At 43.3% G+C, this 12,048-nt stretch overlaps 1 protein-coding gene across 6 annotated transcripts in view; it reads left to right on the top strand.

The window, feature by feature from the left end:
* KIF1B (kinesin family member 1B) overlaps positions 1-12,048 on the top strand; it is a 142,535-nt gene that overhangs the window by 110,522 nt on the left and 19,965 nt on the right. For all 6 annotated transcript variants that reach the window (XM_045898724.3, XM_045898727.3, XM_045898728.3 and 3 more), the window contains 6 exons: positions 3,082-3,172; positions 4,869-4,987; positions 5,611-5,666; positions 7,798-7,906; positions 9,252-9,318; positions 10,129-10,213. In XM_045898724.3, coding sequence (XP_045754680.2) covers positions 3,082-3,172; positions 4,869-4,987; positions 5,611-5,666; positions 7,798-7,906; positions 9,252-9,318; positions 10,129-10,213 — 527 coding nt within the window. The remainder of the gene's footprint in view (positions 1-3,081; positions 3,173-4,868; positions 4,988-5,610; positions 5,667-7,797; positions 7,907-9,251; positions 9,319-10,128; positions 10,214-12,048) is intronic.

The raw sequence follows: 12,048 nt of genomic DNA, 5'->3' as shown, positions 1-12,048 counted from the left end.
CGGATGTAGATTAGCCTGTTTATTCATCTTTTTAATGCTCTTCATGGGGAAATATCTTACTAATAAACAAGTCTGAAGGCCATGAATTATCCAGCTACCAATTGTGCCTGTTCAATACTTGGGGGGGGGGGGGGGAACAAATAAATTAGAGTAAAATTCCACGTCAACTGAAGAATAGTATGTAGAAAAGATATGACAGGTTTCATTCCTTAGCCACTTACAAGCTCTTTCTATCCTATAACCCTCTGGAACTCTGGAGTTTTTCTTCTCATGACCCCCCCCTTGGAAAACACTTTTATTGACAGTCTTAAGTTTTAATACCTCCAGACATCAGTGGATCTCTTTAGTACTTATGAAGGGCCACAGTACAAGAGAGTGCTGTCTCACGAGCCTCCTTCCTGAAGTCTGCAGTTGGCCCCTGGCGCCACCAGGAGGTTGCTCTAGAGTTCTGCCATCCCTCTCAGAATGTGCCTCTCTGCCTTCTAGGGGTCCTAATACAGTTGTCAAAGCACTGCCTTTATGGAGATTTTAGCCAAGTCCCGAATCAAATGTGATTACTGCATAGTAAGCCAATAATATAATTTGCTATGACTCACAGTTGTTGTTGAAGTATTATCTATCCAGTGTTGATTTTGCCCATTCAGTGTGTTTTCACTAGCAGCCCTAAGTTAACGTTGGGGGATGGAGTTGGCTAGATGATCCAGTTGCTTTGAGCTTTCATTATTATACCAGTTAGGCAACTGAAATATTTTTTTAAAGATTTTATTTATTTGAGAGAGAGGGAATGAGCAGGGGGGAGGGGCAGAGGGAAGGGGAGAAGCAGACTCCCCACTGAGCAGGGAACCTAACGTGGGGCTCAATCCCAGGACCCCGAGATCATTACCTGAGCTGAAGGCTTAACCGACTGAGCCACCCAGGCGCCCTGCAACTGAAATATTTTATGGAAAAGACCTACTTGGTTAACTGGCATGTGAAATGCCAGTAATGTTACGTTGATCTTTTGTCCTAAAATCTCCAGCAAGAGAGCAGCATCTCCACCTGGTGTCAGCTGTGGAGAAGACGGAATGTTGAGGGCGCCTGGGTGGCTCAGTCGTTAAGAGTCTGCCTTCGGCTCAGGTCATGATCCCAGGATTCTGGGATCGAGTCCCACATCGGGCTCCCTGCTCGGCGGGAAGCCTGCTTCTCCCTTTCCCACTCCCCCTGCTTGTGTTCCCTCTCTCGCTGTGTCTCTGTCAAATAAATAAATAAAATCTTTAAAAAAAAAAAAAAAAAGACGGAATGTTGACTCATATTGAAAGAAGGGCCAGATTCTTCTTGAGCTTTTACAAACTCTCATCTGGCCTGTGTAGAGAAGACGCAGCTGTCGGGCAGTATGAATGATTTCATGCATCACCATTGTGGAACCCCAGGATATTTGTACCTGCTCTAAGCAGAGCATTGGAGGAGTGTAGATCACAAATCAAGTAATGCCCCCGGCATAAACAGCTTATGGTCTGGAGAGGAAAAAAAAGAGTAAGAAATAACAAGAAGGAGAGGGGCACCTGGGTGGCTCAGTCGGTTGAACGTCGGCCTTCAGCTTGGGTCGTGCTCTCTCATGAGCTCTCTCCCTCTCTCAAATAAATAAAATCTTGAAGAAAAAAAAAAAGAATAAAAAGGAGGGGGGCGGGGGGTAAGAAGAATGAGAGGAAAGAAAGCAAATAGAAGGTACGTGTAGTACAGACTGCTTCGGTGCTCATAACAGGTGGCATCTGGGATGGGGAATGTGGGACAAGAGCACTCCACTGTCCTCAGACTCAGTGAACTGATTTGGAAGACAGGGAGTTCATAATCCTGGTTTCTCTACCCTATGCAAAGTATTCCCTTTTTCCCCCTTTTCTCTTGTGGGGTGTGGGATGTCCTTCTGATGGATATTTCTGTCTGGGAGTAAATCTTTGTATTCAGTATTCTTTAATTTTCTACTTCTGTTTATTTCAGACTAATAGGGAGGGAGAGAGAAGTAAAAACTCACTATCTGTGAGAATAAATAAACATAGTCTGTTGCCTCACAAGTATCTCAGAAGTATCTTCTATATCTGGAGAACTATAGGAGATACTCGCTGTCTTTCGGGGAGACAGGCATATAAATACATTATCATAAAGTGAAACCATTGCGGGGCGCCTGGGTGGCTCAGTTGGTTAAGTGACTGCCTTCAGCTCAGGTCATGATCTCAGGGTCCTGGGATCGAGCCCCGCATCGGGCTCCCTGCTCGGCGGGAAGCCTGCTTCTCTCTTTCCTACTCCCCCTGCTTGTGTTCCCTCTCTCGCTGTGTCTCTCTCTGTCAAATAAATAAATAAAATCTTTAAAAAAAAAAAAGGAGTGAAACCATTGCTATTGAAGAGAAATGGGTCCCTGGTGCTGTGGGAAGACACAACTGTTTGGGTGAGTTAGGGAAGACTTCCTGGAAGAGGTGACATTTAAATCTAATCTTTGCAGGTCATCAGAGACTCTCCTAGGCAAGAACACTAACAGGCTTTCATACTACCTTATGGAAGCTTGAATCTGCCAGATCTTTTCTGCACAAAATGATTTCATAATTTTTATTCTCAGTAAAAAATGTTCCTACAAAGAAACAGGAATTCACTGAATTCACTCTTGATGCTCTCTGAGATACTCTTGCATATGTGTCCACATAGCTAAGTGGTCAGGGTCAGTTATCTTTCAGTCATTTTTGAAATAAAATCTAAAATGCTGTTTGAGTGATAATGGAAAATGTATTATTACAAGGAACTACAAATTACTTGGTTCAGTTAAAGACTGTGCTTAAGTAGGCTGCTTCTTTCCAAGTCAGGTTCTTTTTTTTTTTTTTTAAGCGGGGTGGTCGGAGGGGACAGAAGGAGAGAAAGAGAGACTCTTAAGCAGTCTCCCTGCCCAGCTCAGGCCTCTGTCTCACGACCCCGAGATCATGACCTGAGCTGAAATCAAGAGTCAGACGTTTTAACTGACTAAGCCACCCAAGCACCCCTCCAAGTCAGGTTCTTAAAACATAGATCTTGATGAAATTGTGTAATGCGAAGTTCATGTGTCTTATTTTTTTAATTAAGCTTTTTGCATCGCCATGACGAAGCATTCTCCACTGAACCCCTCAAAAACAACGGCAGAGGAAGTCCTCTGGGCTTTTATCACGTGCAGAATGTAAGTGACATGGACGTTTTTGCCAAACGCATTGCAGGTCTGGGGGCTGTCTGAGAGGCCAGTGTTAGGCAGTCATCCTGTGTGGGTGGCCTTTGGCTTTCTCAGCCCTGGAAGGAGGATTATCCAAGCTGCTTTGTGGTGAAAATAGACAATGGAGGGAGTGGCCAGAGCGGTGAGGTAATCCTCAGTGGACTGAGTGGCCAGCCTTCTCGGAGTTACAGTGGGCCCCATGAGTGTGTGGGGGTTGGGCTGCCAATAAAATGTTCCATCAGTTTGAATGCAGTGAGTTGGTTTTAGTGTTTCCATCCTAGAAAAATAAGTGCATTTAATATGAGTTTTGTTAAAGTTAATGTATTGTCCTTTAAACTATAAGATACTTAGATTGCTCCGTTGTAGAAAAAATTAAAATGATCTTTTGTAGCTAAATTAAGATTCAGTCTCTTTTCCTTGCAGCTGATAGTATGATGAATCCATGACTGCCCCTTAGAGCTCTCATTTGTGGAATAAGACAACTGGCCTTCCGTCTCTTCTAGGAAGGGTCACCCAAACTCTGTTCAAAGTCATCATCCTCATCACAATAGCTAACATTCTTTGAGAGCTTATTTCGTGTCAGTCACTGTTCCAAATGCCTTTTTTGTGTCTTCATTCATTTACTCCTTACCTTTATAGTATAGACCCTCATAACCCCCATATGACAGCTGAGATAACAGGCACAGAACAGTTAAAGTCACTCACCAGGGGGACAGAGTTAGGAAGAGGCGGAGATGGGGTTTAAGCCCAGAGCAATGTGGCTCTGGTATCCAGGATCTTCACCATGACATGAAACACTCTAATTCTCTTGCTAACCATATCCACTATCTAAAGTGCAGGCAGAAAGGACAACACTGAAAATGGAATAGCAAACACAAAACTTTTCTTTTTTAGGTTTAATTGCATGAATATAAGCATGCACGTATCTGATAAATACTCACTGGGATAATGTGCACAAGGACTGTGCCTGACATGTCTGGGGAGTAAGGATGAATCACAGAGGATCATGCCCCCGAAGAGCTTAGGGGAAATAAAATGAATATTTAAACAGCAGTAGCACACGATCCAGAAAGGTATTCCTTAAATGCAAAGGGAGTAGAAAGAAGGGAAGGTTATTTCCATTAATGGAAATTTCCATTAATTTAAGTTATGTTGGGTGGAGAAAGGTGGGGAACTTCCTGAAGCATATAGTGTAATAAGAAAAGGTGGGTCAAACTTGGTATTGTACCTGGTGCCTGGTCAACAGTCATGTTTTTCTCACTGTTGTTACTATTAAATGGGGGCCTTGAAGTATGGAAATGACTTAGAAGTACAGAGATGGGGGCAGGCCTTCCAGGCAGAGCTGTTGCCTGGTCCAGTCCCCAGGCACCACAGGGGAGCGAAGCACAGGCAAGAGGAGCAGCAGGTGAATTTGTGCCCAGACAGTAAGTGTGTGAAGGGCAGCAGGTGGGGCAGATGATGGAAGGTCTTGAAGGCCTGGAGCTTGGTGAAGTTGCTTTAGAATGAAAACCAGGGAGGAGCCCCTGTCTTGGTGTGGGAGGCCTGCTGAGTCAAATACCCAGCTCATACTGGCTCCTCAAAAGTGCTAAAATTCTGATTGCAGCAAACATGTGTGTTTGTTATAGTAAATTTTTCCCTAATCTAGCTTGGCTTTATTCCTTATTAGATTGCAGTGGAGGTCACTGAATCATTTGTGGACTATATCAAAACCAAACCGATAGTATTTGAAGTCTTCGGGCATTATCAGCAGCACCCACTTCATCTGCAAGGACAGGAACTTAACAGGTTTGAACCAGATAAGCAAAGATTCTGTTGTTGCTCTTGTTACTCTTACTGCCACTTGTCCGGAAGGAAGAAATCTTTTAAGGGATTAAGATAACTGAAGAACAGTTTTCTCTGTTACCTGATGTTCCCTCTTTAGAAACATCACCACCTTTTTTCTAAGCCACGGAACCACTAACTATAGGTAAAGCACGTTGAATTTTGCCCAGCTAACCTGGCGTACCATCTCTTTTGTAGGAAGAGACTTTGAACAGGATAGAAAGTGAGGTGATAAGACACAAGGATTGTGTGTAATTGTTCCTCACTACCCAGAACTTCAGGAAGCATGAGCTATAAGTGGAGACATCACAGTTGGTGAAGAGAGCAACGACGGGGGCTTCTGGGTGATGGCAGAGTGTCAGTGTTAACAGAAAATTTCTCATATTTCACTTATTAGCTAGGACCCACAGGGGACTTTCATTAAAATATCTGAGCCTCAGTTTGACTATGTGGGATTATGTCTGGTGTCTGATATTATGCCTTATCTGAAAGTGCAAATGATCTGTTTCTAGAGGGGATTTAAACATGCCATTAATGTCAACATGAGACCCTTTCTCAGCCTTGAACTTTGTTTCCTTCCTTTGCAGCCCGCCTCAGCCATCTCGTCGCTTCTTCCCTCCGCCCATGCCGCTCTCCAAGCCAGGTGAGCCCTTCTCTGGGTGACGGGGCTCTTATTCGGATGGCTTTTCAGACAGAAACCATTTTTACATGCCCACTCCACTCCTGTGTATCCTTCCATATTCCCGTGTCTAGCAGGAACTGGAATTCTTGGTTCCTGATTTAAATAAGAAGTAAGAAACGATAGGGCTCCTTCCCTGCCAACTTTCTGGTCTTCTTATCGCAGATTTTGATAAGCTCCCTAAAGAACCATAAGCAATGGTTCTTTAATTTTAAAGATTTTTACCAGTAGGTGGGTTGGGGTTTTTTTGTTTGTTTTTAATACTTCTGATTTTGCTTTTTGGCCCTCAGATGACCGCCAGAATCAGTGACACTAATTTTTTCTTGAGCAGCACCAGCTCATGTGGAATTCAGCTGAAGTGAATAGTGCAAATAGGCTAACATTTGACTAGGGCTGTGTGAGTCATGAGGCCCCTCTAGATCCCTCGTGTCAGTGGGTCATCACGATACCTGTTCCTAAATCTCTCTGCTTTATATGTAACTCCTTCTAACTGTTGGGTGACTGGGCATTTCTTTGCGTACCAAATGTATTCTGCATGTTCATTCATCTTGTTTTGCTTTTTCTTTATTTTCATCCTTTTTCCTCATTGCCCACTTGCCACCTTCCCCCCCTACCCTGTACTTGTCCACCTCTGTATTCCTGCTCTCCATCCGGCCTTCAGACCATGAGAGAAAGATTGAACTGGTTCGATTTCTCATAGCTGACTATGTGAATGTGCATGTGTTGGACGCGTTTTCTGAGCATGCCAACGCACTTGCTTCCTCCGCTGTTGCCACCTTCCAGGATGGGGCGGACCCAGGGCCGTCTTTTCTCTCTCTGCCAGTGCCAGGCTGCCAGAGTGAGAGGGCACCCAAACGAGATGGTTAGTAGCTGACTTAGCTCTGCCTTAGGTGTAGAACCATCCTCAGGGGCTTAGCCTAAAGCCTGGCTCTCTGTGTAGGAAATACTGGCATTGCTGTTTGCTGCTTGAACTGGATCTAGGGTCTAGCACATTGGCAAGAATATGTTTCCTTGGGAGAGATGTGAGGACACACCTTCTCTCCTTGAGCCTCTTTCACATCACCCTGGTGGGGGGAGGGGTTGTGGAATCTCCTTATGTTTGTTCACTTGGATTCTCTGCAATGGTTCTTTAATTTTAAAGATTTTTACCAGTGGGTGGGTTGGGGTTTTTTTGTTTGTTTGTTTTTAATACTTCTGATTTTGCTTTTTGGCCCTCAGATGACCGCCAGAATCAATGACACTAATTTTTTCTTGACTAGCAGCACCAGCTCATGTGGAATTCAGCTGGAGTGAATAGTGCAAATAGGCTAACATTTGACTAGGGCTGTGTGAGTCATGAGGCCCTTCCAGATCCCTCGTGTCAGTGGGTCATCATGATACCTGTTCAAGATTGCAGGCTAAATATTCTAATTTACTTTTTGTAGATGAGGAGACCTACTTCCAGAGATTAAGCGACTCAACCAAAGTCGCCTAGTAGTCAGCGGTTGAATAGTAGTAGATCCCAAGTCAATGGATTCCCATTCCAGTGGTCCCAGGTTCTGAGCAGAGAATGGGCACATTGGAATCATCTGAAAGGGTTTCAGTCCTCTCAGAGGACTGGGTCCCACCCATAGAGATTGTCATTTAATTGCCTGGGCTCTGCTTAAAGATCCCATGTGCAGGGAGGTTTGGGAACCACTGGGCTGGAGCATGGGTCTTCCCTCATGCACTCCAGCTTTGAGGAGACCCTGTGAGGTGTGAGGCTCTGCCCACACTGTCTCTCCCACATCATTTCCATGCTCAACATGCCACAGAATAGGAGAGTCTAAGGAAGGTTTTTGAATGGTTTTATGAGCACATTTACTCTGCACAAAATCTGTTTTCTTGTTATTAGATATACTGTTTGGTGAGAGGGAGAAAAATTCCAACTCTCCATTTTCCCAGTTCTCTGAATTTAGAGGCACTGATGTTGTTGATGGTGACGTTTATCTAGGTCTTCTATGTTGAAATCTCACCCCGACTCTTGTTACCTTTCCCAAGTGTGTCCTTGAAGAGCTTATGCTTTTACTAAGTAGACTGGGACCATATTTTGATATTTTCTAAAAACTTTTAAAAGTTCCAGCCACCAAGTTAAACACCATGAGCAAAACCAGCCTTGGCCAGAGCATGAGCAAGTATGATCTTCTGGTTTGGTTTGAGATCAGTGAACTGGAGCCTACAGGAGAGTAAGTCCAACTTTCTAAATTTTTAAACAAAGGCTGTTTTTCAAAATAAAAAAAAATGTAATTTTGAGTCGCCTCTTATTCAGGTTAAAGAATCATTGTCACTGTTGAATTCCAGTTTTGAATTGAATTTTTGGTGGTGGTGGCATTATTCTTTGAATTAGATGTTTGTCAAAGAAGTGACTGTCCAGAATAATAATTTGCCTTCTTATTAGCAACAGCCAAGAACACGGAGACTGGCAGTTTGTATGAGGAAGGAAAACTTACAGAGTGGATTCCGTCAGCAGCAAAGCAAAGGGAGTCAGAAGCATATTGCACATAATATAGTCAGGACTTTAACCTTAATAATCTCAGTGAGAGGATTGGGGGCAGAATGATTCTTTAGACCAGGGCTTCTCAACCTCGGCACTGTTTTGGGCTGGATAACCCTTTGTCATGGGGGGGCTGTCCTATAGGATATTGAGCCGCATCCCTGGCCTCTACCCACAAGATGCCAGTAACACCGGCCCTCCAGTGTGCCAACCACAAATGTCTTCAGACATTGCAAATCACCCCCAGTTGAGGATTGTTGACCTAGATCAAAATAATCAACATCAGCTTACTTTCTCTGGGTGAGCTGTGTTAGAGTAAGTGGTGAAAATAATTGTTGTTCACAGTTGTCTCTAAAATGCTCTTGGAAAAACACACAGAAAAGATCCCATTCCGAAACAGAGGCAAGGGGCTTTATCAGTTCATGTAAGGGGTAGGGAATAAATGTTACCCTGATGATCCTCTGTTTATAATGCTGAGTACGGCCATCATGATCAGCTCCATGGAAATTTTTTGAGTTCCTACTCTGTGTGAGAGTATGGCTGCATCAGTCCTGTATTTAATTGTCAATAGTGACATTGCTTTAAGAAATTGTACTTTCCGTAGACAGATCTATAATGTGTTTATAACTTGCATTATGAGGGAGACATAGTTACAGTGGTAATAGTGTCTACTGAGTTCATTGCTTTCTGATTCTTAAACACTACCTAGAATCTGAAACGATCCCTTTCTTCCCTCCTGACACCTCCTGTTGCAGTTGTACATTTATTTATGGAGTATCTGTCATGCAGGAGGATGGGATGGAGCCAAAGGATGTTACCGTGCTGTGAGCACTTTGGTCTAGTGAGGGTGATGTGGTGTGGATAAGTGAAAAGGTTTATTAAATGCAAATGAGTATGTGATGAAGTGCCCAGATGGTGAGGAAGACGGGAAACAGAGACCATGGGGGCTGTAGCGACAGGGAGGACCTTGCGGATGAGGTGGCACTCAGCACAAGCATCCCATCTAACTGCCTTCTCGTGCATTTCTATTTTTATAGGTACATCCCAGCTGTGGTTGACCACACAGCAGGCTTGCCCTGCCAGGGGACGTTTTTGCTCCATCAGGTACTAACGAGGGAGCCAGAGAGGGCCTAGGAAGGACGGATACAGAGCTCTTTCTGTCTCTCTGCTTTTCCTCTTCATTTTAAGTGGATTTGGGGATTGAAGAGACCTTGTCCTTCTTTTTTTTTTCTTTTTTTGTATGTTTGTTTTTTAATGTTTCTTCCTCAGACCTTGGCTTATATTATACCCTTGCTTAAATATATAAATATATTTTAGAGGACCTATTTTGAAAAAGACTTTGTTTTATTCAATTATTATAATTTGTGCAGCTCCCATGTCATTTTAAACAATTTTATTTTCTTATATACAGTTTTCATGTTTGGAAACTGTGCTTTCACAGTTGAAAGTTCTTAATGGAGATAGAGGATGGAAGTTGCAGTGGACTAAAAATCTGGCCATGAAATGTAGGTCCTCCTTTTGTAAATCAAGGGTAGATTCAGTCAGTGCTCAACAGTGCTTGACTGGCACACCTGGCTGGCTCAATCTGTGGAGCATGTAACTCTGGATCTCAGGGTTGTGAGTTCAAGCCCAACATTGGGTGTAGAGATTACTTAAAAATAAAAATGCTTATAACCCAGGTGGGCATAGGAGCTGAGGGTCTCATATTCTGGGTCATATGATCTGGTCATCTGTTCTTAAAGCCATGTCAGAACCTGGTTCTTCCTCATCCCCTGACCTAAATCCCTTTGTTTAGAGTAACAGTGGGGCAGCGTTTCCCCCTCTCTCCAGACCTCTCCTTGCCCAGCCCTACACCATACAGTCCAGAAGTCATAGATTGTGCCAGCTAAACTGCAACCCTGCTCCGTTACCTAGGGCATCCAGCGAAGGATCACAGTGACCATCATCCACGAGAAGGGGAGTGAACTCCATTGGAAGGATGTTCGTGAGCTGGTGGTAGGTGAGTACATTCCATCGGCTTAGGTTGGAGCCAGGCTTTTTCGAGGAGTGTGGGGAATGTGGGGAAGGAGTACTGGAAAACACAGAGTGTGGAGAACATGTGTAGTTTGAAACTACTCTTGTTTCTCAGCCCCCATCATTAGGGATATGTTATTCAACCAATCTTTATTTTACTCTGTTACGGTGGGAATGGTTCTGTGCTAGAGGCTCAGAAAGGGCATAAGAGAAGTTTCTGCTCGTTGTGAGCTTGCAGTTTCGTTGAGGAGACAACCTATGAATGTTTAAAACAGTTTGGGGCACCGGGCTGGCTCAGTTGGTGGAGTGTGCGACTCTTCATCTCAACGTCCTGAGTTCGAGCCCCACCCTGGGTGTGGAGAGTACTTAAATAAATATATATACTTTTAAAAAAATAACAAAACAGTTTGATGAGTAAGTGTGAGGGCAAGTGAGAAAGATCTGTGCTGAGAATTAACAGCAAAAAGGATCCGTTTTCATCTCTTTTGTTTTGTTCTCCACACACAGAAACATCTTGAGTAAGAGAGTCAGGAACGTCTCTAAAATGCAAATGGCTAGAAACCCATGGCCAGGGTTGCATGATGAAAAGAAAAAATTGACTAAACCATGTAAGCTTTAGAGTCTAAGGCAGGGTTCTGAATCTTTTATTGCCATGAACCCCTTTGACAGTGGTGAAGCCTCAGAATTATGTTTTTAAATGTAGAAAATAAAGTACAGTTGACCCTTGAACAACATGAAGTTAGAATAAGCACAGTTGAATATTCACTTTTAACTTTTGACTCCCCAGAATTTAACTGCTAACAGCCCACTGTTGACCAGAGCCTTCCCAATAACTTAGTCAATTAACACATATTTTGTATGTTATATGCGTTATATACTATATGCTTAAAAAGCTAGAGAAAAGAAAATGTTATTAGGAAAATTGTAAGGGGGCGCCTGGGTGGCTCAGTCGGTTAAGTGTCTGACTCTTGATTTTGGCTTAGGTCATGATATCAGGGTCGTGAGATTGAGCCCCGTGTCAGGTGTGCTGGGCTTGGAGCCTGCTTAAGATTCTCTATCTCCCTCTCCCTCTGCTCCCCTCAGCTCACGCATGTGCGCTCTCTCAAAAAAAAAAAAGAGGAAGAGGGAAGAGAAAATACATTTACAATGGTGACTGTATTTATCGAAAGAAATCTGTGTATAAGTGGCCCTTGCAGTTCACACCCAATAACACCCTTGTTGTTCAAGGGTCAACTGTACATAGGATTACAAAGGGAACTAGTGGTACTGAAATTTCTCAAATACTAAACAGATTTATAATATAAACTGTGATTTAGGGGCACCTGGGTGGCTCAGTCGGTTAAGTGTCTGTCTGCCTTCGGCTCAGGTCATGATCCCAGGGTCCTGGGATTGAGCCACATATCAGGCTCCGTGCTCAGCAGGGAGCCTGCTTCTCCCTCTCCCTCTGCCTGCCTGTCTGCCTACTTGTGATCTCTCTCTGTCAAATAAATAAAATCTTAAAAAAAAAACCTGTTATTTATATTAATGCATTAAATGCATTAAAGAAGCAGTGGGTCTGATTTCTATCATTCAGAGTGTAATGAACGTCAGGATATTTTACCTTAGTATGATATGAAAACTTCTATGATTTCTACTGTGGACAGAGTCACAGGTACTGCTGATTTTCCTGTGGGTTGTCCTCGCCTTTCATAATTGAAGGAAATGCCAAATTTCAGTCAGAAGTTTATGAAAATAAAGTTGTAATTTTTTTTCCCATTTAAGCACATAGACCTCCTGAATTCTATACACAGACTCTTTGAGTATCTATGGACTAGACTAAGA

The sequence above is a fragment of the Mirounga angustirostris genome, unplaced genomic scaffold, assembly GCF_029215605.1.
Source record: "Mirounga angustirostris isolate CCGP_5_RB_7025 unplaced genomic scaffold, mMirAng1.0.hap1 SCAF_4, whole genome shotgun sequence".
NCBI classification, from domain to species: Eukaryota; Metazoa; Chordata; class Mammalia; order Carnivora; family Phocidae; genus Mirounga; species Mirounga angustirostris.
The sequence above is the reverse complement of the archived record's forward strand: the minus strand, read 5'-3'. Positions and strand labels throughout refer to the sequence as shown.